At 33.3% G+C, this 26,903-nt stretch overlaps 4 protein-coding genes across 7 annotated transcripts in view; 2 read left to right on the top strand and 2 right to left on the bottom strand.

Moving 5' to 3' along the window:
* The window catches only part of LOC139099828 (neuronal acetylcholine receptor subunit alpha-6-like), a 129,485-nt gene that overhangs the window by 98,958 nt on the left and 3,624 nt on the right, over positions 1–26,903 (bottom strand). The window lies entirely within an intron of this gene.
* LOC139099801 (chondroadherin-like) lies at positions 829–3,487 on the top strand. Its single transcript, XM_070652320.1, has 2 exons — positions 829–983; positions 1,553–3,487. The coding sequence occupies exons 1-2, from the start codon at positions 967–969 to the stop codon at positions 2,688–2,690; spliced, it is 1,155 nt and encodes a 384-aa protein (XP_070508421.1). The 5' UTR covers positions 829–966; the 3' UTR covers positions 2,691–3,487.
* Spt20 (transcription factor Spt20 homolog) lies at positions 6,693–15,118 on the bottom strand. The gene is made up of 5 exons (XM_070652408.1): positions 14,747–15,118; positions 12,075–12,910; positions 8,691–10,325; positions 7,692–8,020; positions 6,693–7,092 (listed from the first exon to the last, which is right to left on the bottom strand). The coding sequence occupies exons 2-4, from the start codon at positions 12,777–12,779 to the stop codon at positions 7,901–7,903; spliced, it is 2,460 nt and encodes an 819-aa protein (XP_070508509.1). The 5' UTR covers positions 12,780–12,910; positions 14,747–15,118; the 3' UTR covers positions 6,693–7,092; positions 7,692–7,900.
* Gprk1 (G protein-coupled receptor kinase 1) overlaps positions 16,513–26,903 on the top strand; it is a 39,007-nt gene continuing 28,616 nt past the window's right edge. The window contains exons 1-2 of one of the 4 annotated variants that reach the window (XM_070652354.1): positions 16,513–17,343; positions 25,521–25,540. The gene's annotated coding sequence lies outside the window, so the exon portion shown is untranslated. Of the gene's footprint in view, positions 17,344–25,059; positions 25,415–25,520; positions 25,581–26,258; positions 26,294–26,903 lie in introns of those variants that run through there. The other 3 variants (XM_070652351.1, XM_070652353.1, XM_070652352.1) reach the window with 3 other exon arrangements.

The raw sequence follows: 26,903 nt of genomic DNA, 5'->3' as shown, positions 1-26,903 counted from the left end.
ATTTTTCGCGATAAAAATGAATCAAAATCAGCCTTCAGTCAGGGCCAACAAAAAAGGATACAAGAAAAAGTGGGAGATTAGGACTAATTTCTGGATACGCCTCAGCTTATCTTTAGGGCTTTGCGGTGTCATAGCGAAAAATGTAAGCTGTTCGGGAAATTATGTTATAAAAATTTTCATAGACAATTTAAATGCCTGAATAGGAAAGAAACCAAAAGTCTGTTATAGAACTTGGTATTGGCAATTGGCAAAGGACAGTTAGCGAAAGAACTGAGAGTGCCCATGGATCACAGATGACCACACTTAAATCACAAAAAAATTGTTTTATTTCACTATTTAACTTTCATCTTTTCTTAATGAGCACACATCAACAACTGAATAATGAATTGTTAAATGAGAGATAAAATTCATGCTTTCAGCGATCTCACTGCATAATTGACTAATGAGATAAAATTTTGAGAGGCCAACAATTAGACAGCATGTAGATTTAAAGCTTTTATCCAGAGAACGATCAAAAATAACGTAATGCTTACGGGGTAGAAGGGTCGGACTCATCAAATTTTCTTGAAAAATCAGGACATTTTAGGGCTCTGTCGGCGGCACAGTAGTAAAAAACAGCTTCATCCCGGCTAAAATAGAGCAGATAACTACCTGATCTAAGTCTTACTGTGTATAGAAATAACGCATATTTAATAATCAAATTAAAAGCCCACCAAAGCTTTCAATGAACCTTAAAAAAATTCATTATCAATAAATTCTGATGACACACATTACATGTATGTCTTAATTGAACTGATAATCTTAATTCGGATTTCACAATATAGACATTAATTATGCTCAATTGAGAATTATTTCAAATTTGCTCAAATAAATTGTTTGTTTTAAGATTATTTGCGTGTTGTTGACTGATTTAAGAGGATTGATTTGTAATTTGAAGCTTCAAAAATTACGCATTTTGTAGGAATAATGGCTAAATATTTCCTGTAAGTATTAAAATTTTAATTATGTTGTCACCCATCGGTGGGGAAGACCTTTGGATAGACAACAACACCAAAAATAAGCCCGAAAAGCACACGATATAGAAATTGCAGGAAATTAGGTTCCAAGCTGACTTGAATGAGGTCGATATCTTAACCTTTCCGGGTTGTCCTTCCCGATTCTATCCTTGCTACCATAGGGTACCTCACTAGTCCTAACTTAGTTGCCTTAGGTTGTTCTATCTTATTCTTTCCTAGTAGTATTAATTAGGGTTAGTGGAAGAGAGTTAGTCAAGGATAGGGTAAGAGAGTAGGGTAAGGTAGGGTATCGCGGGTAGGGTATCCTGGGTAGATTAAAAAACCATCCCCAGCAGTCTCACTTGATCAACTTATAATTTTCAGTACCAAGTACATTATTGTCCAATATACAATCTAGTGATGAACAACATGTGTGCCGCGGCACATTGGAAATCCTGTAAACCGCATTTTGCATGCTTTATCTGCTTCGGATTACCACTAAAATGAGCAGTGCCACAAAAAAGATTGCTAATCACTTAAATAATTCCTAATTTCAGACTACTTATCATCTCCATTCTCCCACACATCATCACCTCCACATCACCAACCACAATTCAATGTAAATACAACAATCAAGGAACGTACTATGTCCTCCACGAACCCTACCGCTGTGAAGTTCAAAATGACCTCAACATAATCTCCCCACAGTCAACAGAAGTCAGCATGGCCTATGGCATGCACGACATGGAAAAGACCAACGACTACGTGACAGCCTTCTTTGCCTGGGCCAAAAACATCCAATATTTCCCGACCAACCTCGACAAAACCTTCAAAAATCTCAAGGCAATCAGCATTTGGGAAGGAAAATTGAAGGAAATCCACTCGTCCGACTTGAAGCCATTCCCAAAATTAGTGGAACTAAACCTGTACAAAAATGACATTGAGGTCCTCGAGGAAGGTCTATTTGACAATAATCCACAACTTGAGCTCATTTCCTTCTATTTTAACCAAATTGTCCACGTCGATTCCAATATTTTTAAAAATTTAGACAAAATTACGCATTTATGGCTGAGTAAGAATCCGTGCATTGATATGTTCTCGTCTGGGGATGTTGAGAAGGTCAAGAAGATCATCCGGTACACAAAGTCAAAATGTATCAGTTCCGATTATACAGCCATTGCTGACAGCATTGAGATGCTGAAAAATGAGACGAAAAGTTTAAATTTGTACAATTTTGGGACGTGGACGGAGAAGCTGCAAAGCCTGATTGACGTCTTTGATGACTCAAAATTTACAAATTTTGCAACTTTAAAGGATAAAATTCAGGAATTGAGGAATGTTGATGCACAGAATTTTACGTCCATTGATGTTAGGTCTGAAAGGCTGTTGGAAGGACCTAAAAGTGATGCTGAACATTGTATGGTTATGGAATGGACGGAAGTTGATGGTAATTTGAGGTCAACATTGGCTGAGGCTTTAAGTGGAACGGAAGAGAACCTGAAAAGTGCTCAAATCGACAGTTTGAGTGGAATTAAGAAAGAATTTGAGGTTAAGTTGGATGTAATGCATGGAAAAATTGTCAAATCTGTTGATGAAAAGATTAAGGAAATGGAAGGAAGGTTGACGAAGAAGATTGAAGGCATTTTGAAGGAGAAGTTGGCGGAATTGTTCAAGGCACTGACGAGAGAGAATTAGTATCTGAAGATTGAAAACCGAGGACGACCGAAGATGACCGAGGACGACCGAAGATGACCGAGGACGACCGAAGATGACTTAAAATGAACGAAGATGACCGAAGATGACCGAATATGACCGATGATGACTGAAGACGAACAATGAAGACCGAAGACTACCGAAGAATCACCGAGGATGACCGATGACCAGCGAAGACTGACCGAAGACAGACCGAACAAGAACGAAAACGATTGAAGACAACCGAAGATGACGAAATATGACCGAAGAATACAGAGAATGACCGAAGACAACTGAAGATTTGCGAAGTTTAACGAAAATAACCGAGGACGATCAACGACGACAAAAGACAACTGAATATGACTAAACATGAACAAGAACGAAGACACCGAAGTTTACCGAAGACGACGGATTACGTTTCCGTGACCAAAGACGACCGAAGAATACCGAAGACAGACCGAAGACGACGAAATACTTACGAAGATTAGCGAAGATGACCGAGGACGACCGAAGAAGATCGAGAATGACCGAGGACGATGGAAGATGACCGAGGCGACGAATAAGAACGAAGACGAACTAAGCTGACCAAGGACGATCGAAGACTACCGAAGTCGACCTGAAAAGTACCGAAGAATGACGAGGACGACCGAAGACGATCGGAAAAGACCGACGGAACATCGCACACATAACCGAGAAAATCTTTATACCCTTTAAAAAACAAGTTTCTTGAGAATTTTGAATATATTTTATTAAAAAAGCATAGAATTTAATAAAAATAACAAGCATACAAAATCCATAAATGAGTACATAAAATTACATAATATATAAATAAATCTCAAAGGTCATGGATCACAATTGATCTGTACGACCAGCGAAGTAAGTAAGTATATAAAAGCAGTCATGGTAGCTTCTAAGTGAACTATCTGGGTGTTTTGTGCAGTTTAATTCTAAAAATTGTAAAATAAAAAAAAAAAAATTAAAATATTTATGTATTATGTCTTGTTCATAACATACCTAGGTGTGGGGATATATTGGGGGTACCAGGGGATGGCTAGGGGGTCCCAGGGGAGGGCCAGGGGGTGTCTCTGAACCTTTTATTTTGTAAGGTTTTTTATTTTAATTTAAAATTTTTTCTTTGATTCTATTAAAAAAATATCGGATTAGGAAAAGAGGGGAGGGGGGAGGGAGGAGTCAAGCTTAATTTTCTGACTAAGCCTTTGCCTCAGTTCCCGCGATGTCACCATGTTGTGTCAGCATTTGTTTGTATATTATGACAAATACAACTGTAAATGAAAATGTAAAAATACCGACCAAAATTATGTTTGCATAAATTTCAATCTGCATCTTGTCCTTTAACTCATCCAACTCATACTGGAACTGGCTTGATGACTTTGTGCTGGATTGGATGACTGACATCAAGCCAGCAATTTTATGGTCCAATGATGCCATTTTGATGTTCATGACTGCAAATTTCGACTCATTTGTATAACATTTTAATTTTGCCTGACTTGCGACTTCCTTGACCGCTTCCTTATTGTAGTCAGCATGAGCATCGATGCACTTATTACTATTAAGGAACAACCATTCCAATTTATTCATACCTTTAAAAATGTCAGCACCAATATAAATTAAATTATTATATGAAAATTTTATAAGACACAATTCGACATTAAAGGCGAACAGCTGATCCTCAAGATACTCAATGTCATTGTTGCTCAAGTCAATATGTATTAATTTTGGAAATGGCATCAAGTCACTCTGTTGGATCTCCTTTAAACGTCCATAACGAATGAGAATTAATCTGAGATTAATGAAGAAATTTCCTAAATTACGCGGGAAATATTCAATAATTCGGTTGGAATCGACGGTGCTGAAACCAATCACATCCGAGTTGGACTTGCCAATTGAGTGAGTTCCAGTCATGCCATCAATTACAGCTGATTCTTTGGATCGTATGTTAAGTTTATTTGCGAGTATGCATTCATAAATTTGACCGACAGCAGAATAGGAACTTGTGCCGTAACTGCAGTCCAAATTAACTGAATCACTATATCCATGTAGCATTGACACACAAGCAATAAAGCTGGAATTTCATTATTTTTAGATTAATTTTATCGGGTTGTATGTTAATGAGTAATTTTTTTTTGGGGGAGCATTTGTCATTGTGGCTTATGAATTGAAAATGTGACTTGAAAAATGACGCAAATAGAAAGGTGAGGCCAAAGAAAACCGAAGACAACCAAAAGGGACCGAAAACAACCGAAGAAAAACGAAGAAGACCGAAAGGTATATCTACACTTTAGGGTGGGCCAATATATTAATTTTCATATGTACCAAAATCACTCAAAAATCACTTAATATAACGTTTAATCGTAGTTTTAGTAGTTTTTAGGTAAGTTTTAACAATTTTGAAGAGTTTTGGGTCAAAAAATTTGATTTTAAAATTTCAATATTTTTTGTCGTTTTGGGCTATTTTTGGTTTGTTCATCATATTTTGAGCATAGAAAATTACAAATAATAAAAATTTCAGTTTATGCCGAAAACTACCGAAGACAACCGAAGACGACCGAAGACAACCGAAGTAGACCGAAGACAGACCGAAGACAACCGAAGACGACCGAAGATGACCGAAGACAACCGACGACAACCGAAGATGACCGAAGACGACCGAAGAAGACCGAAGACGACCGAAGCCAACTAAAGATGACCGAAGAAGACCGACGAAGACCGAAGAAGTCCTAGCAAAGACTCTATCTTGCGGGTAGCCTGAAGTAGTTTCAGTGGTCTCTTGGCGCCCCGAGGGAAAAAGCTTGCATGCAGCTCTGGATGAGTCCTAGTCTGACTATTGTCTAGAAAATCTTAATTTAACAGTTTTCCGTGCTATTTATTGATAAACCATTCATAATAACTGAGTGCTCACATCTAAGCTCACCCCTTAATTACTCATCACTTTCTTAATATTAAATTAAATTTAAAAACTTACATGAAAATTTCCTTTATTGCCATCTTTTGCTGATTTTTTAGGCACAATTTAAATTTCACCTAGATATTAATTTATGTTAATTGTTCAACTGATGACTTTAAAGTGATTTAATTTTTTTTATAAAACTCTGAGATTGCCAAAATTCATTTAATGAGTCAATGACTGATGTTTCATGTGTTTCATGGTGATTATTTGATGTAAATAACAAAATTATACGAGTTTAAGGCGAGACCGAAGACCGAAGATCGAGTACAACCGAAGACAGACCGAAGACAGACCGAAGACAGACCGAAGATGACCGAAGACTGATCGAAGACAGACGAAGATGACCGAAGACAGACCGAAGACAGACCGAAGACAACCGAAGTTGACCGAAAACCTTTAATTCTGAAATAAATAATAAACTAAATTTAAGAAAAAACAATTATTTTTTTAATTATTTTTCTCCATTTTTAGAAATTTTTTATTTTTCCACTTTTTTTTTTTGTTTATTCTACCTAACACTTTTCCGCTTTTCACTTAAATTTTCCAGAACTACTAAAAAAATTGTGAAATTTAAATATGATTTTTATACAATTTGTTATTTTTAAAAAAATAAATCAACACAAATGAGGTCAGTTTATAGGAAATGTTGTAGCTGTTGAGTGTTGTAGCACGGAATTTAAAAAACTTAAAAATTGAATTTTAAAAATTTAAAATTAGAATTTTAAAAAATTTAATATTTGCTACATTTCAGCTATTATCCCTCATTATTAAATTTTGAATTTTTTTAAAATAATTTACATTTTTTCAAATTAAAATTTCATAAAAAAAAATTTTTAAAAACCTAAACTAAATTTTTAAAATTCAAAAAGTCAAAACAAAAAAATTTTAAAATTCGTATTTTTTTTTCAAATAATTTTTGTTGATTTATTTCAATTTGTTAAGTTTCCTAATTTTTTTTTCATCAATTTTTTAAAATATTTAATTAAATTAAAAACTAATAAACAAACTAAATTTAAAAATTTCAAAATTTCTTTAGCATTTTTCACATTTTTTTTTTAAATATAAACTTTTTTTTTACAATTAATTAATCATTAGAATTAAGTTTTTTAAATTATTTTTTAGTTCCTCATAAAGTTAATCAGTGTTTTTTTTTTCAATAAAGTTTCTTTTTTTGTCAGTGTATTTGTTTACATAACTATGTGTGTGTATGTGTGTGAATTTATAGTATGGATGAGTCTATTTTCTAGGGCATTAATTTGTATTTGTTTGTTGTTGTTGTTGTTTTTTAATAATTTTAAATCCTTTTTTGTTAGAAACTTATTCGTCATCTGAGTTGATGCTGTCCTATTAACTCTATTGATTTGTTAAAGTAGTTTATAGCTTTTTTTTTTTGTTTAACTTAGTTTTGTATTTAAAAATTGTTTTTGCTTGCTGAGTCTAAAATGAAATAAAATTGAAAATTTTAAATTAATAATTTTTAAAAAATTTTAAAAATTTTAAAAAATTTTAAAAAAATTTTAAATCAATTTTAAATCAATTTTAAAAAATTTTAAAAGTTTTAAATTTTTTTAGAAATTTGAAATTTAAATTTAAAAATTAGTTTGTTTAAAATTTATTTTTTATTTTTTTAAAATTCAAATAAATTTCAAATTTTAAATTTTTTAAAATTCAAATTTTAAATTTCTTAAAATTCAATTTTTAAATTTTTTAATATTTTTTTTTAAATTCAAATTTTAAATTTTTAATATTTTTTTTTAAATTCAAATTTTAAATTTTTAAATTTTTTTTTAATTCAAATTTTAGATTTTTTAGAATTCAAATTTTAAATCTTTTAAAATTCAAATTTTAAATTTATTTTTAAATTTTTTAAAATTCAAATTTCACATTTTTCAAGATTTAAAAATATATTTAAAAAATAACAAATTTAAAAAAAATTTATTTTTAATTCCAAGCCTTTATTGCTAATTTCTCAATTTTTTTTTAAATTTTATTTTACAAAAAAACCGTTATTTTTTCAAATTCCAAATTTTTCTTACCTTTTAACGTAAACTTAAAAGCAATTTCTAATTAATTATTTTGCGTATAAAAATTAATTCGCTCCACATTTCATCGCCATTTTTTTATCACTCAATTCCTTCCTTTTTCTAGAGTTTTTTTAAATTAATTTTATATTCCTAGATTTTTTTTAGTATTTTTTATTTCTTCGCCTACAAATTTAGATTTTTTTTTTTGTTGTTTATCCGAACTACATGTCTCGGTGCCGTTTTACGACTGTCACCTGCTGCGGTGTCACCGTTTGAACGTTCATGGTGTATGTTGGCGTGGTTTGTGTCACTGGTGCTGCTGGAACGAGTAGCTGTTGGAACTGAAATTGAGGATGAAATTAAAGGATTAAAAATTGAGTCAATCTAGTACAAAATCTAGTACATAAATTGGCAGTTTAGTCCAAAATTGACAATCTAGTCCAAAATTAGAGAAAATCTGGTCCATAAATTGACAATCTAGTACAAAATTGACAGTCTGGTCCAAAATTAGAAACAATCTAGTCCAAAAATTGTCTATCTAGTCCAAAATTATTGACAATCTAGTCCATAAATTGACAATCTAGTCCAAAATTAGAGACAATCTAGTCCAAAATTAGAGACAGTCTAGTCCATAAATTGACAATCTAGTCCAAAATTGACAATCTAGTCCAAAATTAGAGACAATCTAGTCCAAAATTTGAGACAGTCTAGTCCATAAATTGACAATCTAGTCCAAAATTGACAATCTAGTCCAAAATTAGAGACAATCTAGTCCAAAATTTGAGACAGTCTAGTCCATAAATTGACAATCTAGTCCAAAATTGACAATCTAGTCCAAAATTAGAGACAATCTAGTCCAAAATTTGAGACAGTCTAGTCCATAAATTGACAATCTAGTCCAAAATTGACAATCTAGTCCAAAATTAGAGACAATCTAGTCCAAAATTGTCAATCTAGTACTAATCTAGTCCAAAATTTGGTGACAATCTAGTCCATAACCTCAAAACTCACCTGTAAATTCCCGGGTACAGTACTTCCCATATGTATAAGATTACTATTATCAACTTGTAAATATACAGTCTGTACTTCCTGTCCAGCTGGCAATGCCAATCCATTCACCATACTCTGTGTCATCGGTGCCCGGGGCTGATTAAGGAGATTCTTTATCACTTGATTACCAGGCGATTCCTGTTTAACCTGAGCCAATACAACAACCTGTCCGGGTGATGGACGTGCCGTAATAATCCTTTGTGGTGCCGCTGTCAATTTCAGTGCAGTCGGTGTAGTAGCAACGAGAGCAGGTGGCGGGGGCGACGTAATGGACGTTACAGGTGGCGGCGGTGACGTTATTATCTGTTGGAGTGTCTGTGGATGTGCTGGTGATTGCGCAATTATTGGAATTGTTTGAATTTTCGGTTGATTCTGTAGTGTCGTTGTCGTTGCCGTGACCTTCTCGCCTGTCTGCATCTCAGTAATTTCTCGTCCCGCCCTCGTTTCCCTCTCATGAGTAATTTTAACAAATTTACGTCCTTCCTCGGTAAAGATTCCCATAAATTCCTTAACATAACGTCGTGCAGCCAACGGCGATGCCAACTTAAACGGACACATCCGTCCACTAACTTGACTACCGCTCTTTTGTCGCTCAAGTGTCAATTGTCCACTCACCTCACATGTTGTAGCCCGTTCAAATAACTCAACACGTACCCGATACTGACAATTGTCCCGGTCTGTCTCAAATGTTAGTCTTTCGGTATTTCGTGCCTGCCAATCATAACGCTGTGATGGCGGTACAATTGGAAGTACTTTAAAGCTACTTATATCCACATTATCATTAATTTGATTATCATTTGGGATGTTTGGTACTGTTGGCGCACCCTTTGTTGTGGCAGTGACTGTGTCACGTTTTGGATGATGCTTTATGTGATTAGCCAGTGATAATTGAGGATAATGTGTCTTTTTTTCAAGCTTATTATTACGATTTTTAGTAACTTGAAGGAATTTTTTAGCCATTTTAATGACACCGTCACTAGCTGCTATTGGTGATCGTTCAGTCGTTGAATTAATAGCTGATATGCCAACTTGTGGTGATGGATCGAGACACATTGGTGGTGCTGTTGCTAATACAAGTTGTGATTCGAGTGCTGTACGTTCCTTAATACTCCAATTTGTATCGACTGTACCATTTATTTCATCCCATAATGCAGCTGCTGTTGGCCTTAATAACACATAGTGAATATCACAGATGTCCAATGGATAGCTCTGACGATAATCGCGTATTTGTGCTATAACAGCACCATTATAATATAAATGTGGACAATGAGCATTACAAAAGTCTATAAGAAGTGGTGGAAGTTCCTCGGCGTCGAGGGCATCAAGGAGGTGTGCATTGTCATATAGCCATGATGGTGTCTCGTGGACTGTTTCACGTTCTGATTGTTGTTGTGATGACTGTTGTGATGATTGTTGTTGTTGAACTTTTGGCATTGATGATGATGTGGGTGTTGTGGCTGTTGTTGTGGTTACGGTGGGTACACGAAATGCCAGTGAGTAGCCTTTATTGCCCGGATAGAGATTTATTATGAGGGTATTGAGACGCTCACGGGTGACGAGCTTGTCGAGGAGAAATGATGATGATGATAAGTGTAACTGAAAGGAAGTAGAGAAGTCATTAGACTAAGACTCATAGTTTTATACCCCTTCTTCGTAACTTTTTGTGTTCAATTGTCATAGTTTTGGTCCCTTTTGAGTTTAATTGCCATAGTTTCGTAACATTTTGACATCAATTGTCATAGTTTTGTACCCTTTGAATTAATTTGTCATATTTTTACAACCCTTTGAACTCAATTTTTATAATTTTGCACCCTCTTAACCTCAATTATCATAGTTTTACACCCTTTGGAGTTCATTTTTCATAGTTTCATACCCCTTAAGTTCAATTGTCATAGTTTCGTACCCTTTTGACCTCAATTGTCATATTTATGTACCCTTTGAGCTCATTTGTCATATTTTTGCACCCTTATGAACTCCATTTTTATAATTTTGCACCCCCTTTGACCTCAATTATCATAGTTTTACACCCTTTTGATCTCAATTGTCATAGTTTCGTACCCCTTCTTGACCTAAATTGTCCCTTTGAGTTCAATTGTCACAGTTGTATACCGTTTTATACTGAATTATCATAGTTTCATACCCTCTAAAATCATTTTTCATACTTGCATACCCTTTATTCCCTAATAATCACTCCAACCTTCCCTAATCTACCTATTTCATTCACAAAAATCCAACAAAAAACCCAAAAAAATTCATACAAGGCAAAAAAGTACAGAAGCTAAGACAATGGAAGACATAAATATTGCCTTAATCGCCATGTGCGTGATTCAGAAAAATTCAATTTTTTATTTATATTTTGTGTGTTTTATGTGTTCAATGACCTTGACTCAGTTTTGAATACTATTAATTTATTTTTTGTGAATTTTGAACAGGTTGAACTAGATATTTTTGAGGGATTCATTGAATGATTGTAGACAATTTGATGGTTGAGTGATTAAGGGTGGGTCACTAGGATGTGTTGTTGATAGTTTGAAATGAAAGATTGTTGGTTATATGAGGGCAATTCTGGGATATCCTAGTAAATGATTGGTTGTTCAGATATAGTTTCGCACCCTCCGTCTTCAACTGTCATTGTTTAGTACCCCTTGAGTTATTTTATCATAGTTTTATACCCCTTAAATGCAACTGTCATAGTTGTATTCCATGTCACAGTTTCATACCCTTTCAGTTCAATTGTCATAATTTCATCCCCTTTTGAGTTCAATTGTTATATATCTGTATCCTTTGCGATCAATTTTCATAGTTTTGTACCTTTTTGATTTGAATTGTCACAGTTACGTACCCTTTAAAGTTCAATTTTCATAGTTTTGCACCCCCAGATATGAATTTTAACAGTTACGCACCCTTTTAGTTCAAACTTCTTAGTTTTTTAACCTTCAAATTCAATTCACAAAGTTTTGCACCCTTTTGAGTTTATTTGTCATAATTTCGTACCCTTTTCAGTTCAATTGTCATATTTTCGCACCCTTAAAACTCAATCGACATAGTTTCGTACCCCTTCAGGTTCAATTGTCATAGTTTTGAACCCTTTTGATTTCAATTGTCGTAGTTTTGTACCCTTTTGATTTCAATTGTCGTAGTTTTGTACCCCTTGATGTTTAGTTTCATATCCCTTCCGCATAAAGGACATTACTGGATCCCTAAATTTCCATAAAAACTCTATCTACGGTAGATGTGTGCACGCCCAACTTATGCCTATCCCATCCGCATCCAACTCAAGCCCACCCCACTTAAAATCCAATAAACACATGATAATAACAATAAAAAGAATCCATTTATACTCACTTCCTTGCATGTTTTATCGCCCTTCAATTCCCTGTACAATTCCTTAAGCTTCTCCATGATATTATAATGTCCAGCACCACCATTTGTATTATTATTACCATTACTGCTATTATTATTATTATTATTATTTATATTATTATTTATAATATTTCCAATTTGCATCACATTTGTCTCATAATGTTGCTGCTGATGCTGCTGATGATTATTAATTATACATCCATACTTATTACTTGGCACACTCTGGTTGTTATTACTATTATTAACACTCAATTTTGTTCGTTTTGAGCTACTCGCTTCCCCACTTCCACTACCACTACCTGACGATGCACTACGTTTACCATCACGATGATTACTATGATGACTATGATGATGATGATGATGATGATGATTATGATGATGCTTATTATAATTATTGTTTGTGTCATTTGAATCGACATCGCCATTATTACCATTATGTTGTGCTATACCATTTGGTACTTGTAATCTCATACCATTAACTGACTGTCCTGACTGCTGTCCTGACTGTGTCATCATCATCATCTCATTAAGTTCATAATTTTGTTGCTGTTGCTGTTGCTGATGATTGACATAATGATCAGATAGCTTTGATTTTGTTGTTGTTGTTGTTGTTGTATTGGATATACCACTTGATCCCGTATATCCACCCGATGATTGGGATTGATGGTAATGATGATGCTTACTCATTTGGATTTGGTTGAGATGCGTTGGATGTGCGATGTCGATGACATTTGAGGTTGTGATTATCAAAATAAATTTGTGGATTTTTTTGTGGCTTGAACTGGATTTATGTGAGGATGTGATGGCTGTCGATGAAGCTGAAATGGAAATGGAAAAATTTGTGAAAAATTGCAATGGGGTAGCATAAGAGGCATGTAGCCAAAAAAATATATTAAAGTTTATTGATCCTTTGAGTGCTGTTTTTTGGCACACTTTTGTAGAATATTTTGTGGATTTACTGTGAATTTTAACATGTAGGAATGGGTTATGACTTTAGGATGAGTAGAAAGATTCTATAGAGCAATGGTGGGCAACTTTTTGCTTTGTGGGATACCCTGGTAGTATGGCATGATCGAAATTGCATACGGTATACGATTCATGGTCCATGACGACCGCTTCATGACCTATGAGCCTTATACCGTACACAGCACACCTTGATAGTAAGCCTCTATGAAAATGCACATAGTATCCTGTTAATGTACCATGAACCATTTTAGATGAAGCAGATCATTGCAATCTGTATAGAAATGTTTGAAAATCCTATTTGAATCTGGACTGAGGATGGATTTAATCAAATCTGGCCTAGTGCTAGAGTCGCTCTCATGGAGATAGTTGATACAGATGATAAGGGTTTTGGGAATCTAGTTACTTAGTAGTCAACAAGAACAGACTGCAACTAGTAGATTAGGATGCAAATATGAAGTTTATTACTAGTTATAGGATCGACTAGATCTAAATGTCGACTCAAATCTGATTTAAAGTCAAGTCGACTTGCGTACTCTGAGATCTGGAGTCGAATAATCTCAGTTTATTCCTTTTGGGTACATACATCTCATTCGATACAGTAAATTTAATCAATTTTAACTTAAATACCATTTAATCAGGATCAATAGCTCATGAAATTTGACAAATTTAATATAAAAATCCAGCGACTATGGTCTCTTGTGTAACTTTGACAAGAAAGTAAACAAAAGAGATCCAAAAATCCAAAATTTTACATTTTTTCCGTACATTGCTCACAATTTTACACAGATTCCCATCTAAAATCAATAAATTGTGCATTTAGTAACAATATTTCCCACAAAAATCCAAAAAACCCAAGACTTTTTCACAAATTAATCGATATGAGGATGAAGGACCCCAACAATTGGCAATTATTGTCAAAATAATCACAATTAGGCTTGAATTGATCAACAACATTGGAGTAAATTGAGAAATTTAATGAATTATGAGAGAATTGTAGTAAAATTTTAGAGAATTTGGAGTATTTGATAGAGTTTCACAGAAAATTTTAATAATTCTGACACAATTTGCATGAACCTCACAGAATTTGACAAATTTAGAGCAAAATTCAAGAGAATCTGGACATAAAATGCAATAATTTCACAGGATTTGTAGGAAATTCACAGAATTCTCATGAATATCACAGAACCTGCATAAATTGCTCACAAAATTGCACAAAATCCCACTAAACTCCATCGTACATCCAATATCACTGGAAGTTCACACCAAAAATCACCAAAAAAAGTGAAATTTTCCTCAATTTACTCAAAATTTTCACTTAATTTCCCCAAATTCTCATCAAATTTCACAAGTACATCCACAAAGTAGTCAAATTAATCCAAAATCCACCAATTTTTACGATGAAAAATTTCAATGTCTATGGAATCTTTCGAACATGATCCGAAGGGTAAACTGAAGTTGTAAATTGTAAAAAAATTCACAAAATTTACCTAAAAAAAGTTCAAATTAAATAAAAAATTAATTCATAAATATCCAGCATATACAGCAACATGTTGCAGCATAAGAAAATCTCGGAAAAATCATCCAAAAAATTTTCCTCGCTATTCAGGCACGAATGGAACCAAAAATTTCTTCAGACATGATTTCAAATTGTCCCAAAAAATTCATCCAAAATTTCATGCCAAACTCACCTCAATGTCCAAAGCCTGTTCCTCAATTTTCCACCTCGACTTTTCCGTCCGTAAATTTTCCAAAAATTTTCAATTTTTCAATTTTTAAAAAAATTTTTTTTTTTTGCTGTCGACAAAAAAAAAAAAAAATTTTTTCTGATGTAATTTGTCGTGTTTTTTGTTCCGTTTTTGTCACAGACGTCGCTTCCTGTGTGCCTTAATAATGCCGTCAATTGACAATTTAAGTCAATTTTATCGTTAAATTTTACAATTTTTTCAAAAATTTCTTTCACAAATAACAAAAAAAAAAGTTTTTCTTGGCCCCGTTCGACTTTTTTTTTTTTTTTTTGTATTTTTTTTTTTGATATTTTGTTGTTTTTACGATAGTTCCTCGTCGTGTGTCGACTCACTTGACTTGTGACTTGTTCGAAAATTCGAAATTAATTCCTTACATGTGTTGGATGTCGACAGAGTTTTTGGATGGAATTGAATACATGTGTAGAGTCACACATACATAGGTGTTGTATACATTTTTATGACAGCTGTTTAAGGTTGACTTCGAGTGTCGATTAATGTTTATATTTTTTGTTTTTTTTTTGGGATTCATTGTTTTGGTTTCTATTTTCTGGTATTTTTTTGATGTTGTTTTTTTGGGTCTGTTTTGGGTAATTTTTCAAACAAAAATTGCAATCTTAATTTTCAATTTACACAACGTCAGGTCCTTATTTACTTACTTACTTCCTTTGCTGGCCACACAGATCCATTGCCTCACTCAGATGACGTCTAAAGATAAATTTATCGTTGAATTTCGTCTGTCGATTGCCAATATTAAATGCAATAGTGACTCCATCGATAAGTCCGTTCTAACAATATTCCATTATTAAGGTAATCTAGTCTAAGCAGAAGGAAATGAGGATGGATCAGTCACCCAATAAGAAAGCATGAAAAGGATTGAATGAAAAGGATTGTTGGCTAAACGAAAATCACTTGACGTTCAACCGGAGAGAAGGAACCAGAGCACTAACTCAAGAAACTGGCAGAAGTTGCCATTTTGGACAGGAACAGAAACCTGTTTAATCACTTTATTAACGACCTACGATTCACAATAGATCAATTATCAGGAACTAATCATCATCTTTATCATCATAAGGAATCTAGCTTTTGTTTCCTCTTCACTTATAATTTTTGATCCGTTCCTTAATTCAAGTTGTCCAAAACTTGTCTTCATCTCCTTTTGGAGCTGTTGGAAGTATCTAAATTTCAGTAAAAACAAAAATTGATGTCACTTTATTTTTGGAAATCTAATTTCATTTGAATCCGAACTCGACTGGAGTCAGACTTTGCATTCCGATTGTAGTCCAGTAAAGTCAGTCTGCCGGAGTAATGTTAATTCTTGGATGGACCCAGCAAAAATTATATTTTAACTCAAATTGTCCTGTTTTTAGTATGTTGCATGCTTTTAATGTACATGTTGGATTCAAAGATGAAAAGTGGTAAACTGGACATTGTTAATATGATTTTAAAGATGTCACTCTACAGTCAGATATTTAGATAGTTACTTATTTCGCTGAGGTAAATACAGTTATATCCTTCGAGAACTTCTGCAAGTTTAAAAAGGTTTTATAATGTACTCTTTTAACTGAATATCCTAGAAAAGTGTTCTGTCACCAGAGGTGCATTAAGTGGATAAAGAGAAAATCATGAGAAAGTATGAACTTCACATTTAGTCACTCTAACAGGCAAAGAGAAGAACTGGGTCCTTGTGTGCTTTTGCCAAAGAAGTAAGTATTAAGTAATGAGACTGGTTTTAGGTACCAAAGTGGTCTTTTAGCACTATGATAGCATGCTCTTTGCCTATTATGGTCAGATTCAAAGTCAGACTTCAGCATCCTCAATTTTCAATATTCTAATTAACATCATTGTCCATAAAAATCCGTTGCATAAAAAAATCCACAAAATTTCGAAAAAATTTATTCAAAAAATTCCCGCACACCATCCACCACCATCACCCCGAAATCCCATCTCATCCTCACCAACACACTCACATTTCGGCACATTTTCACATCATTTCGACATCTTTCGGAAATCCCATCCAATTTGACACATCGACCATGTCGACAAAATTCTCTCACAACGTCAAATAAGAAAAATATAAAGTAACAGAGTTCCAATTAGACCCAAAGCATGTGCACGAACGAGACAGCAAAACAACTCCAATAAGTCGACAATTTATCGGTGAGAGGAACTGAGGAACAGACACAGATTGAGTAAAAGTTCCAATTTTTATTTGAGAGAGAATCTCGCTGTTGGATTCGACACAATTTGCCCATACAGCAGTGGAAATTTTAAGGCAAAAAAAAAAAAATAAGCAAAAAAAAAATTGAAATTTTTTTTCGGTTTTTCGGGTGTGCTGGAAAAAAATGATGACTTTTGTGGATTAATATCAAATAAAGTGTGTCAAATTAAATTATATTAAATTGTCCCCAAACCACGGGCTGGGAACGAGCAGCATAAAAGAATTAAAAAAAAAAAATGGAGAGAGAAAAAAACTTTTTTTTTGAGATTTAAAAAAAAAGTGAAAAAAAAGAAGAAAAAAAAAATTTTTTTTATATTTTTTTGTAAGTTTTTGGAAGTGAAAAAATTGAAAATTTGTCATTAAAAGTTTGTTCAGCTTGTTGGCAATTCCAACAGCAAATGGAGTAAATTATTACAATTTTTTTTATATATGTGTCATGGTTGGATGTCCATTGGAATCAAGTCAAGTGAATTTATGAGAAAAAAAAAATTGTGAAAATCAATTTTTCCTTTTCCTTTTTTTTGGATGTGCCGTGAAAAAATTTTTTTTCTTTGACTTAATTCCAGGTTTAAGTTTGTTATTTGGATTACCCTAGTGGGAATTTTGGATTGAATTTTATGCTTTTTTGTGGCTCATTTGAGCTTTTGAGCTTTTTCTTGGATTTTTTTTTTGCAGTTTTGTTCTGATCTTCTTGATTATTGTTGAGGCTTGTTGTTGTTTGGGTTTGAATGTTGATGAATGGAATTGGGTGAATTTGTGGGCAGTGAGGGGTAACCTGTGAGCTGTGGCACAACTTTGGTGGCAAGCCTCAAATAAAGCCTCAAACAATACAGAAATCATGGAATTTTCAGAAACAATTTTGACAATAAACTAGTGTGACGCAGTACACAGGTTGTCTTTCAATTATTCTGTCCTCTAATAAGCTTGCCACTAAGGACAAGAAGCACACAGGTTGCCCAGAATTGATTAAGACGTCATTTTATGCTATAATAAGCTTGACATTTGTAGAATTTGTCATTTTATTACGTGCAAAATTTGTGCAAATTTAAAGGAGTCTTGGCTCAAAAATAGCTAGCAAATTGAAGTTTTTTGTTCAAAACAGAGGCTTAGGATATGCAAGGAGCTTCTATGAAGTGATAAACACCAATGTCTCTCTTCTATATGTGCCTAGAGATCCTTAAATGAACTAAAATTCCAGAATTGGAATAGAACTTTCAAAATTTTCATACAAACTTAAACTTAAATTGTGATCTGAATCAGAGTTGACAGAACTTCAGTGAAAGTCCATTTGAATCGAGCTTTGAAGTCCGATTCACGAATTCCTGCCAGCTATACAGTGAATAATAATAATAAATCATAATTTTGTGGATGAATAATCAAATTTTTGTTTGTCAAAATTCATTTGAAAATTGTTCATAATTTTGTTAATTCACAAAAATGATAAAATGATTAAATTCTGACTTAACTTTGTTGATTAAGTTGTTTGACTGGGTTTTTCGGGTGTTTACATAGGATAGGGGCGCATTTACTTACTTCGGTGGTCGTACACATCAATTGTGATCCGTGGCCTCCTTCAGTTGGCGCTTGAAGCTGATTATTACAAGCAACTGCTTGTCAATTACGAATTAAAATGCATTTAGAGGGATAAAACATTGGGTTAGTGTTTCTTCTTGTCATTAAGTAGAGTTTGGGAAGGGAATACCCAAAAAGTCGAAATAATATGACATGGATTCATAAATTGAGTAATTTGAAGCTTTTGAAGCATTTAGAGACCTCCTGGCATCCTGAGAAAGTGAAAATTTATGATTTCGAGACCTAAACTGCTCGATATCAGTCTTAGTCTGAACAAGCTCTCTCAACAACTTCGAAATACTCTACAGAAGTTGTCGTACAAAAATATTAGTTTTTTTTGGATTTTTGTGATGGAAAACTGTGCCAAATTTCAGATTTTAATCCAAAAAAGGGGCTTTTGACCTTAATATCCTTCCTAAATACATCCTTGCTTGCTACTGGGCTCAGAAAGTTGATCAATAGAACAGCTTCGAACAGTCAATTCGAGAATCTGAGGCATAAATTCTTAATTATGTCCAATTCAGAGCTTTGAAGTTTATTCGGATTTTTAATGCAAAATTTGACTCAAGTTGACTTAATTCCACATAATATTCGAGTCGACATCAAGCTCTGGTCCAAGCTTTCCTTGACTCAAAACCAGACCTAGATTATGACCTCAAAATTCCAGATAAATCACCATTAAATATCTGCAAATCTCCTGTAAAGTTGCACCACATTTAAAATTAATAAGGCACATGCATGGAGTTTGTATTAAAACTAAAAAAATAAAAATAAAAAAAAAAAAAAAAAATAAAGTTTGTATTTTTAATTGGAATAAATCACAATACCAAAAAATTCCACGAAAATCTGATTGGATTTTAAATCTCAAGCTTAAATGTCTGCCCAATATCAGTTCAAGGGATTCAGGCTAGCCTGCGACAATCATATTTGCATTCATAATTTTTATTTTTTGTGCTGTATGTCGTTCGTGAAAATTCAAATGACATTTTACAAATGAAATTACTTTGCTTGTCGGTGACCAAAAGCTGCTTCTGATTTTCCACATGATGGAATCGCTAATTTGGTAAATATTTATGAAATTTTCCTTTTTGGATGTCAATTTCTTTCGTGGTTTTTAGTTTGATATGTGAATGGAAGGAAATGTGAAGAAATTGTGGATAAAATTAGTGAATTTTTAGGTAGAAAATGGTGATAGTTAAGGGCAGTGGTGGGCTACCTGTGTGTAATGGACCAACATTTTGGAAATGTCATGAATTGTATGTCGTGTTCGGCTCTGTTTAAGCCTTGAAAACAAGGATTTTTGAAAAAATCAAAGATTGTCCAACATTAGGTATTAGGGAGATAAAGTAGTGTTGGGATCGGAGTTGGCAGGACTCACAGAGATCGATTTCACTGGATTTCATCGGACTCAATTGTAGTGTGAAGTTAGAGTCCAATTGGACTTCAATTAAAGTCTAATTAGAGTACAGTAGAGTCAGATTTTGGAAGCTTTGTCAATTATGGTTGGAAATAACTTAGTTCTTGGATTTATTTTCGTGAATTTGATTCATTTTTAAGTAATTCTGTTAGAAAAAAATGAAGAAAATGCAATAAATTGAGTTAAATTTACAAAACTGTGGAAAAAAGTGAACAAATGTGACCAAAAATTGAACAAAATCTGAAGAAAACTGACTGAAAAATGCACAAATTTGAATCAAATTTGATTAAATTTGACCAAATTCTTAGAAAATTTAGCAAAATTGACGAAAAGACCGAAAAATTTGACCTTTATCTCCAAAAAAATTACTAAAAATGAGCAAAACTGACAAAAATCTACCAAAATTGAAAAAAATCGAGAAAAGTTGTGGAAAAAATGAGAAAAATGCGAATTTTTAGAGAGAAATTGACTATAACTAAGATAATTTCCAGCATAAATGACCAAAAATTTTGAAAATTCGACCATAAAAATTAGAAAAATGAAGAATTTTAGACAAAATTGAATAAAAATGATAAAATTGGGCTAAAAAATGGATAAAAATAAAAAAAAAAATTAGAAAAAATTGAGAAAAATTAGCAAATTTGACCAAAAACTGAGCAAAATGGACAAAAAATTTGAAGACAATTCCTCAAAATTTGAGTTATTTTGAATAAAAAGCTTCCCAAATATCACTTCCTCTTCCATCCCACCAACTCATCATCATCATCATCCCAAAAAAGTCCCATCAAACTAATCTCTTCCTTAAAACTTTTTTCTCATAAACCATTCCAACAAGTTGTCCACAAGAATCATTTTCATCAACGTTCTGTTCCTCAAAATCCATCGTCGTATATCTCAAAAATCCCATCTCATCTCCAAAAATCAACCACGAGTTTACAAACTAGATTGATTTTCAAACCCCAAAGAATTCTTCATAAAAAGTACCAAAAAAATTCATACGAGAATATCCATAATCAACAAAGTAAGTACTTGCTTGCTCTCTCTCCATTTCTTGCACACTGTCGGTGGCCAATTTACGTCACAAATTTTTTTTTTATGTACACAAAATAAAAAAAAAAAATAAAAAAAAAATTGAGGCAGATTTGAGATGAAAAAAAATTCGAGTTTCTAAGCTGAAAGCACACACAGTCTGTGGTTTTATGCTTGACTGCACTTTTTGGAGGATGGAAAATGTGGATGGAGAAAATGTGCAGCAGGGACAATTGTGGATGATGATGATGATGAAGGAAATTGGAATGTTATGGTTTGGATGGGGATGTGGGGGTTGGGGGTGATTAAGATAATGGTGGGGGATATGAGGATGTGCTAGATTTTTATGTAGATTTTTGTTTGGGAAATCTGGGAAGATTTGAGAAGATTTTGGACAGTTTGACAAATTGTGGCAATTTATTGTCAATTTTAAGATTTTTAGTCATTTTTAAGTCGACTTTTTCAGATTTTCGTCAAATTTCATCAATTTTTGTCGAATTTTAATACAAATTCCCAATTTCTCAAGTCCATTTTTGGACATTCTGACTCATTTGACTTTCCGCTATCCTCCAAAATTCCACTTTAATCTCCGCCATCCTCTGACTCATCTACACATCATCCAGCCTAAAATCATTCAAAAATCACATTCCACATAAAAATCGTACGTCAAACAACAAACAGCAACAAGCAGCAGCAGCAGCTTTAATATTCAGTTTCAAATGTTTTTATTTATAATACACATTTGATATCACAATTTTGTGATTCATTGCAACACTCATGCTTGTTTGTTACTTTTTTGTTGTATCGAAAGATTGCACATTCGTGACGCGCTCAAAAGGCTGCCTTGCTAGCTCAGATAACATTCAAGCTTAATGAATGAATTAAATTAAAATTTATTACGAACAATATGAAGGTTGACTAATTGATTTGAGCATATTTTATTGAATATTGAAGCTTGATGCTGACTTTTTGATGATTGAATGTGGACATAAATTAATACTGGAATTACAGCGATTAATTGACAATTTTTTGTGATTTTTTGCACAATTTTGCTACTTTTTTTACAATTCTAAAAATGAAAATTGCAGTCAAAAATAGAAAAATCTCGTAAAAATTAGGTCATGGATGCTTCTTTGTGTCATGCAATTATTATCAGATTTTCAGAATGCGATTTGCATTTACACAAAAAAGTTGGACATTGCAGAAATATTAATGTTGAATTTTATGAACGAAAAAGGTAAATTTGGGAATTGAAATTGATTTTTTGAGATTTAAATGGTGCTGATTGTGAGGTGTAATTAATGATTTTTGGGTTAAATTTGGTTGAATTGTAACATTTTAAACTGATTTTGAATTACTTGAATTTTTTTGAGTCAACTTGACTTTATTTTAGTCATTGTTAGCTGATTTGGGGTCATTCGAATGCATTCGTCTAGATTTCAGAGTCAACTTGACTTGCATTAATTCAACTTTACTTTGCTCAATCAACTTGATCTTATTTGAATTATCTTGAGTTCAGTTTAGTCAACTTGAGCGTAATTCCGTCAATCTGAGCTTAATTTAGTCAACTTGAGCCTAAACCAGTCAACTTAAGCTGAATTCGGTCAAAATGAGCCAACTTGAGGGTTTAATTGAGTCAACTTGACCCGATATACTTCAAATAAGCAATCTTAACCTCAAAATCACCTAAAAAGCCTCTCCACGCTCAAAATAATTCCAAAAAATTCCCATCAAATCTTTTAAATTCCCAAACAGCAACAAACGTTTCCATCGACAACAATCAACCACAAAACACATTCTATCCATCATTTGCAACACACAATCTAATTGTCACAGCAATCAACCGCCCCAAAACATCATCGACAGAATCCCTCATGAAGCATTATTCAAAGTGTGGCTGAGTGTGAGGAAACAGGAAAAAAATGAGAAAAGTATACAGCATAAAATGAAGCATGAAAGTAGTCACAACAGCAGCAGAGTCACACGATGTCCATTAACGGTCAACACTTGTGGATAAGTTAATTATTTCGATTGTCTCGTGTGTGCAATTAAAGACGAAAATTACTTCCACTTCCAACTTCCAACTTCATGTTAAGGACGTGTAAAATAAAGAAAAATTAGCTTTTTTGGAATTAATTATTTTGGAAAGAGTTCAGCTTGGATTGTGTGTGGGAAGATTACTTGATTGACTATTCATCTTATTGGATTTAATTAGGAAATTTAACCACATTTATTGTTGGATTTTATTGCTGTTCTTTGACTCTTTTTGAACTCTTTGTGGCCCTTTATACTTACTTGATCTCTTTCTGTGATCTTTACATGAACTTGACAATTCTTTCTAGCCTTAACAGACTTTTCTTGATTTTACTCAAGTCAACTTTGTTCGAATACGCTCAAATTAAGCTTAAATGACTCAAGTTGAATCAAAACTACTCAAATAGACTCAAAATCAGTTCATGTTGACCCAAAAGAAGTTAATTCAAGTTAACTTAAGTCAAGTTGATTCTAAACAAGTCAAGTTGATTCTAAACAAGTCAAGTTGACTGAATTAAACACAACTTGACAAAATTTAGCTTAACCTGACTTAGAAGTACATTGACATGATTAAATTTGCTCAAGTTAACTTGAATGATTTAAAGTTGAGTTATTAATGCTCAAGTTGACTCGAAAAGGTATCAACTTGACTTGAAAGAGTCTCAAATTGACTTGAAAGAGTCTCAACTTGACTCAATTCTAATCAAGTTGATTTTAGGAATCTAAAATTAAATTATAAAAGCTCAAGTTGACTTAGAAAGACTCAAGTTGACTTGCGAAAGCTCAATTCTACTTCGAAGGATTCAAGTTGACTTGAAAGATTGTCAACTTCAATCATGCTGATTTTAAAAGCCTAAATTAGACTTTAGTCATTTCTGCCTCAAAATAAGCCATTTTGAATTCAAACACACTCAAGTTGACTCAAAACCACTTCAAGTTGCCCTCAAGTGCATCTGCAAGTCCAAAAATTTCTCAAATCCATTAAAACTTCAATTTAAATTAAACATTAAACTCAGTGTCAATTTGCTATGCAAATAAAGCCAGAAGTGGAGCAAGTCAACAAGACTGAACAAGTGCAATGCGAGACTCAGTCTCAGTGACTGAATTAAAAGCAATTAATTTTAATTGAGGTACAAAATTTTTGTGTGAATTATTCACAATTTTTTCCCGTCCGTGGACGGGCGTAGCTTTAAATTTTGCAGTCGTAATTTCCATTTTCATATCTAATTTTTTATGACCGCAAATCTTCTTCCCGAACAGAACCAGTTTTAGTGTTTTGTTAATAAATTAGCGACTTTAAGGAATGTTTTCATACGCAAAAAGGTAACGACTTTATGCTGAATAGATTGACAAAAATGACTGAGTGACTTGATGTCAACTTTTTCGTGGGAATTTAACTTAATTGGACTTAAATTGGATTGTGTAATTGACAAATTGTTGACAGTTTTTAATTGACTGAGATGCAGTTTGACTTTTTTGGTCGTCAAATTAAATTAGAGAAAATTGTGTCGCTTGTGTGATGTGCTGGATGATTTATGTGGGCTAATTTGAGTGAAAATTAGTCAAATTGAGCAATCCAAAGTCAACTTGAACGGAACAGAGTCAACTTGAGTTTTGTCAAGTCAACTTGAGTCTTTCTAAGTCAACTTGAGTCTTTCTAAGTCAACTTGAGTCTTTTAAAAGTCAACTTGAGTCATTTTAAGTCAACTTGAGTTTTTTGTAAGTCAACTTGAGTCACTTTGAGTCAACTTGAGTCTTTTTAAGTCAACTTGAGTCATTTCTAAGTCAACTTGAGTATTTTCAAGTCAAATTGAGTCTTTTCAAGTCAAATTGAGTCTTTTCAAGTCAAGTTAAGTCTTTCAAATTCAACTTGAGTCTTTTCTAAGTCAACTTGAGTCTTTCTTAGTCAACTTGAGTCTTACTAGGTCAACTTGAGTCTTTCTAAGTCAACTTGAGTCTTTCTTAGTCAACTTGAGTCTTCCTAAGTCAACTTGAGTCTTTTTTAGTCAACTTGAGTTCTTTTTTAGTCAACTTGAGCCTTTCTAAGTCAACTTGAGTCTTTTCTAAATCAACTTGAGTCTATTCTAAGTCAACTTGAGCTTTTTCGCAGTAAACTTGAATTGAACTATTTGAAATTTTCTCTCTTTGTTGCCATTCGAATTTCTAGCACTTCCTCAATCCCTTCAAATCCATGTCCAATAATCTGTTTATACTCAATAATTCCAATGTGGAACACAAAACCATTCCAAAAGAGGACATTGACACATAAAACATAAAAATTGAAGATGAAAATGAGGCAGGAAGAAGACAAATGAAAATTATATCATCACATAACTGCCATGTAATAAGCCATATTCATATCCATCGAGTTGTACAAACTTTTGAACTGAAAAGAATGCTGAACAAAAAAAAAATTCGTGCTTATCGTAAATTTTCTTTCTTTTCAGAGTTTCATCACGTAAATTACGTAAGGAGTTTGTCACATTAAAACATAATATAAGGAATAAGTAAGGAAATATTGTAATTAGATGGAATTAACTTGAGAAAAACGTGCTCATTTTTTAATTTTCTTGAGAAAAACGCGCTCATTTTGTTTGACAATTTAAGAAAAATGCGCTCATTTGTTTGACATTTTTGAGAAAAACGAGCTCATTTATTTGACATTTTGAGAAAAATGCGCTCATTTGTTTGAGAATTCTAAGAAAAACGCGCTCATTTTATTGAGAATTCTGAGACATAAGCAATCATTTAGTCAGCTTATTGAGAAAAACGCGCTCATTTTTTTGACATTTTGAAAAAAATACGCTCAATTGTTCTGACATTTTGAGAAGAACGCGCTCATTTGTTTGACAATTTGGGACAAACGCGCTCATTTGTTTGACATTTTGAGAAAACCGCGCTCATTTGTTTGACTTTTTTGAGCAAATTGCGCTCATTAGTTTGACAATTTTGAGTAAAACGCGCTAATTTTTTAATTTTTTTTTTTTTGGTTTTGTGAAAATCGCGCTCAACCCTTTCATCCAATACATAAAAAGTAGCAAATTAAAAGATTAATTCCTATTAAATGTCAACATTTCCTAACACATAAAACACAAGAAAGACCATCAAAAGGTACAATAAAAAAAGAGAACTTTAATGGATGTGCATCATTAAGTCATAAAAATGACAAAATCATTAAGGAAGTGCTGAAGTGCAATCAACTCATATAACTGATGACAATGTTAGTGATGATGACTATAATTTAAAGTATTAAGTCTGTCGATTATAGTCAAAGGTGCTAATTACTTGTGTCTATAGCGTTGACTTTTGTGTATGACAAAAATTTTAATGAGAATCTTGATGCTGCACATTGAATGCTGTCATAGTTATCAAATTGACAATCTTTTAATCCTTAGCATTGTAGCTAGGCTTACAACTTTTGCAATACGCATGCAGGCAGTATTGAAATGTGCATTCTGAAGATTATGTCGTAATGCTGCTCAATTCTGATTGCCAATCAGCGCAATGTTGCCTTGGTTGCATTGTCTTTACCTTTTGGGTAGCATTGTCTTTACCTTTTGGGTAGCATTGTCTTTACCTTTTGGGTAGCATTGTCTTTACCTTTTGGGTAGCATTGTCTTTACCTTTTGGGTAGCATTGTCTTTACCTTTCGGGTAGCATTGTCTTTACCTTTTGGGTAGCATTGTCTTTACCTATTGGGTAGCATTGTCTTTACCTATTGGGTAGCATTGTCTTTACCTTTTGGGTAGCATTGTCTTTACCTTTTGGGTAGCATTGTCTTTACCTATTGGGTAGCATTGTCTTTACCTATTGGGTAGCATTGTCTTGAC

Source organism: Chironomus tepperi, unplaced genomic scaffold (assembly GCF_022539635.2).
Source record: "Chironomus tepperi strain 1889 unplaced genomic scaffold, CSIRO-AGI_Ctep_v1 contig_486, whole genome shotgun sequence".
NCBI lineage: Eukaryota > Metazoa > Arthropoda > Insecta > Diptera > Chironomidae > Chironomus > Chironomus tepperi.
This window is presented reverse-complemented; position numbering and strand designations above follow the sequence as displayed.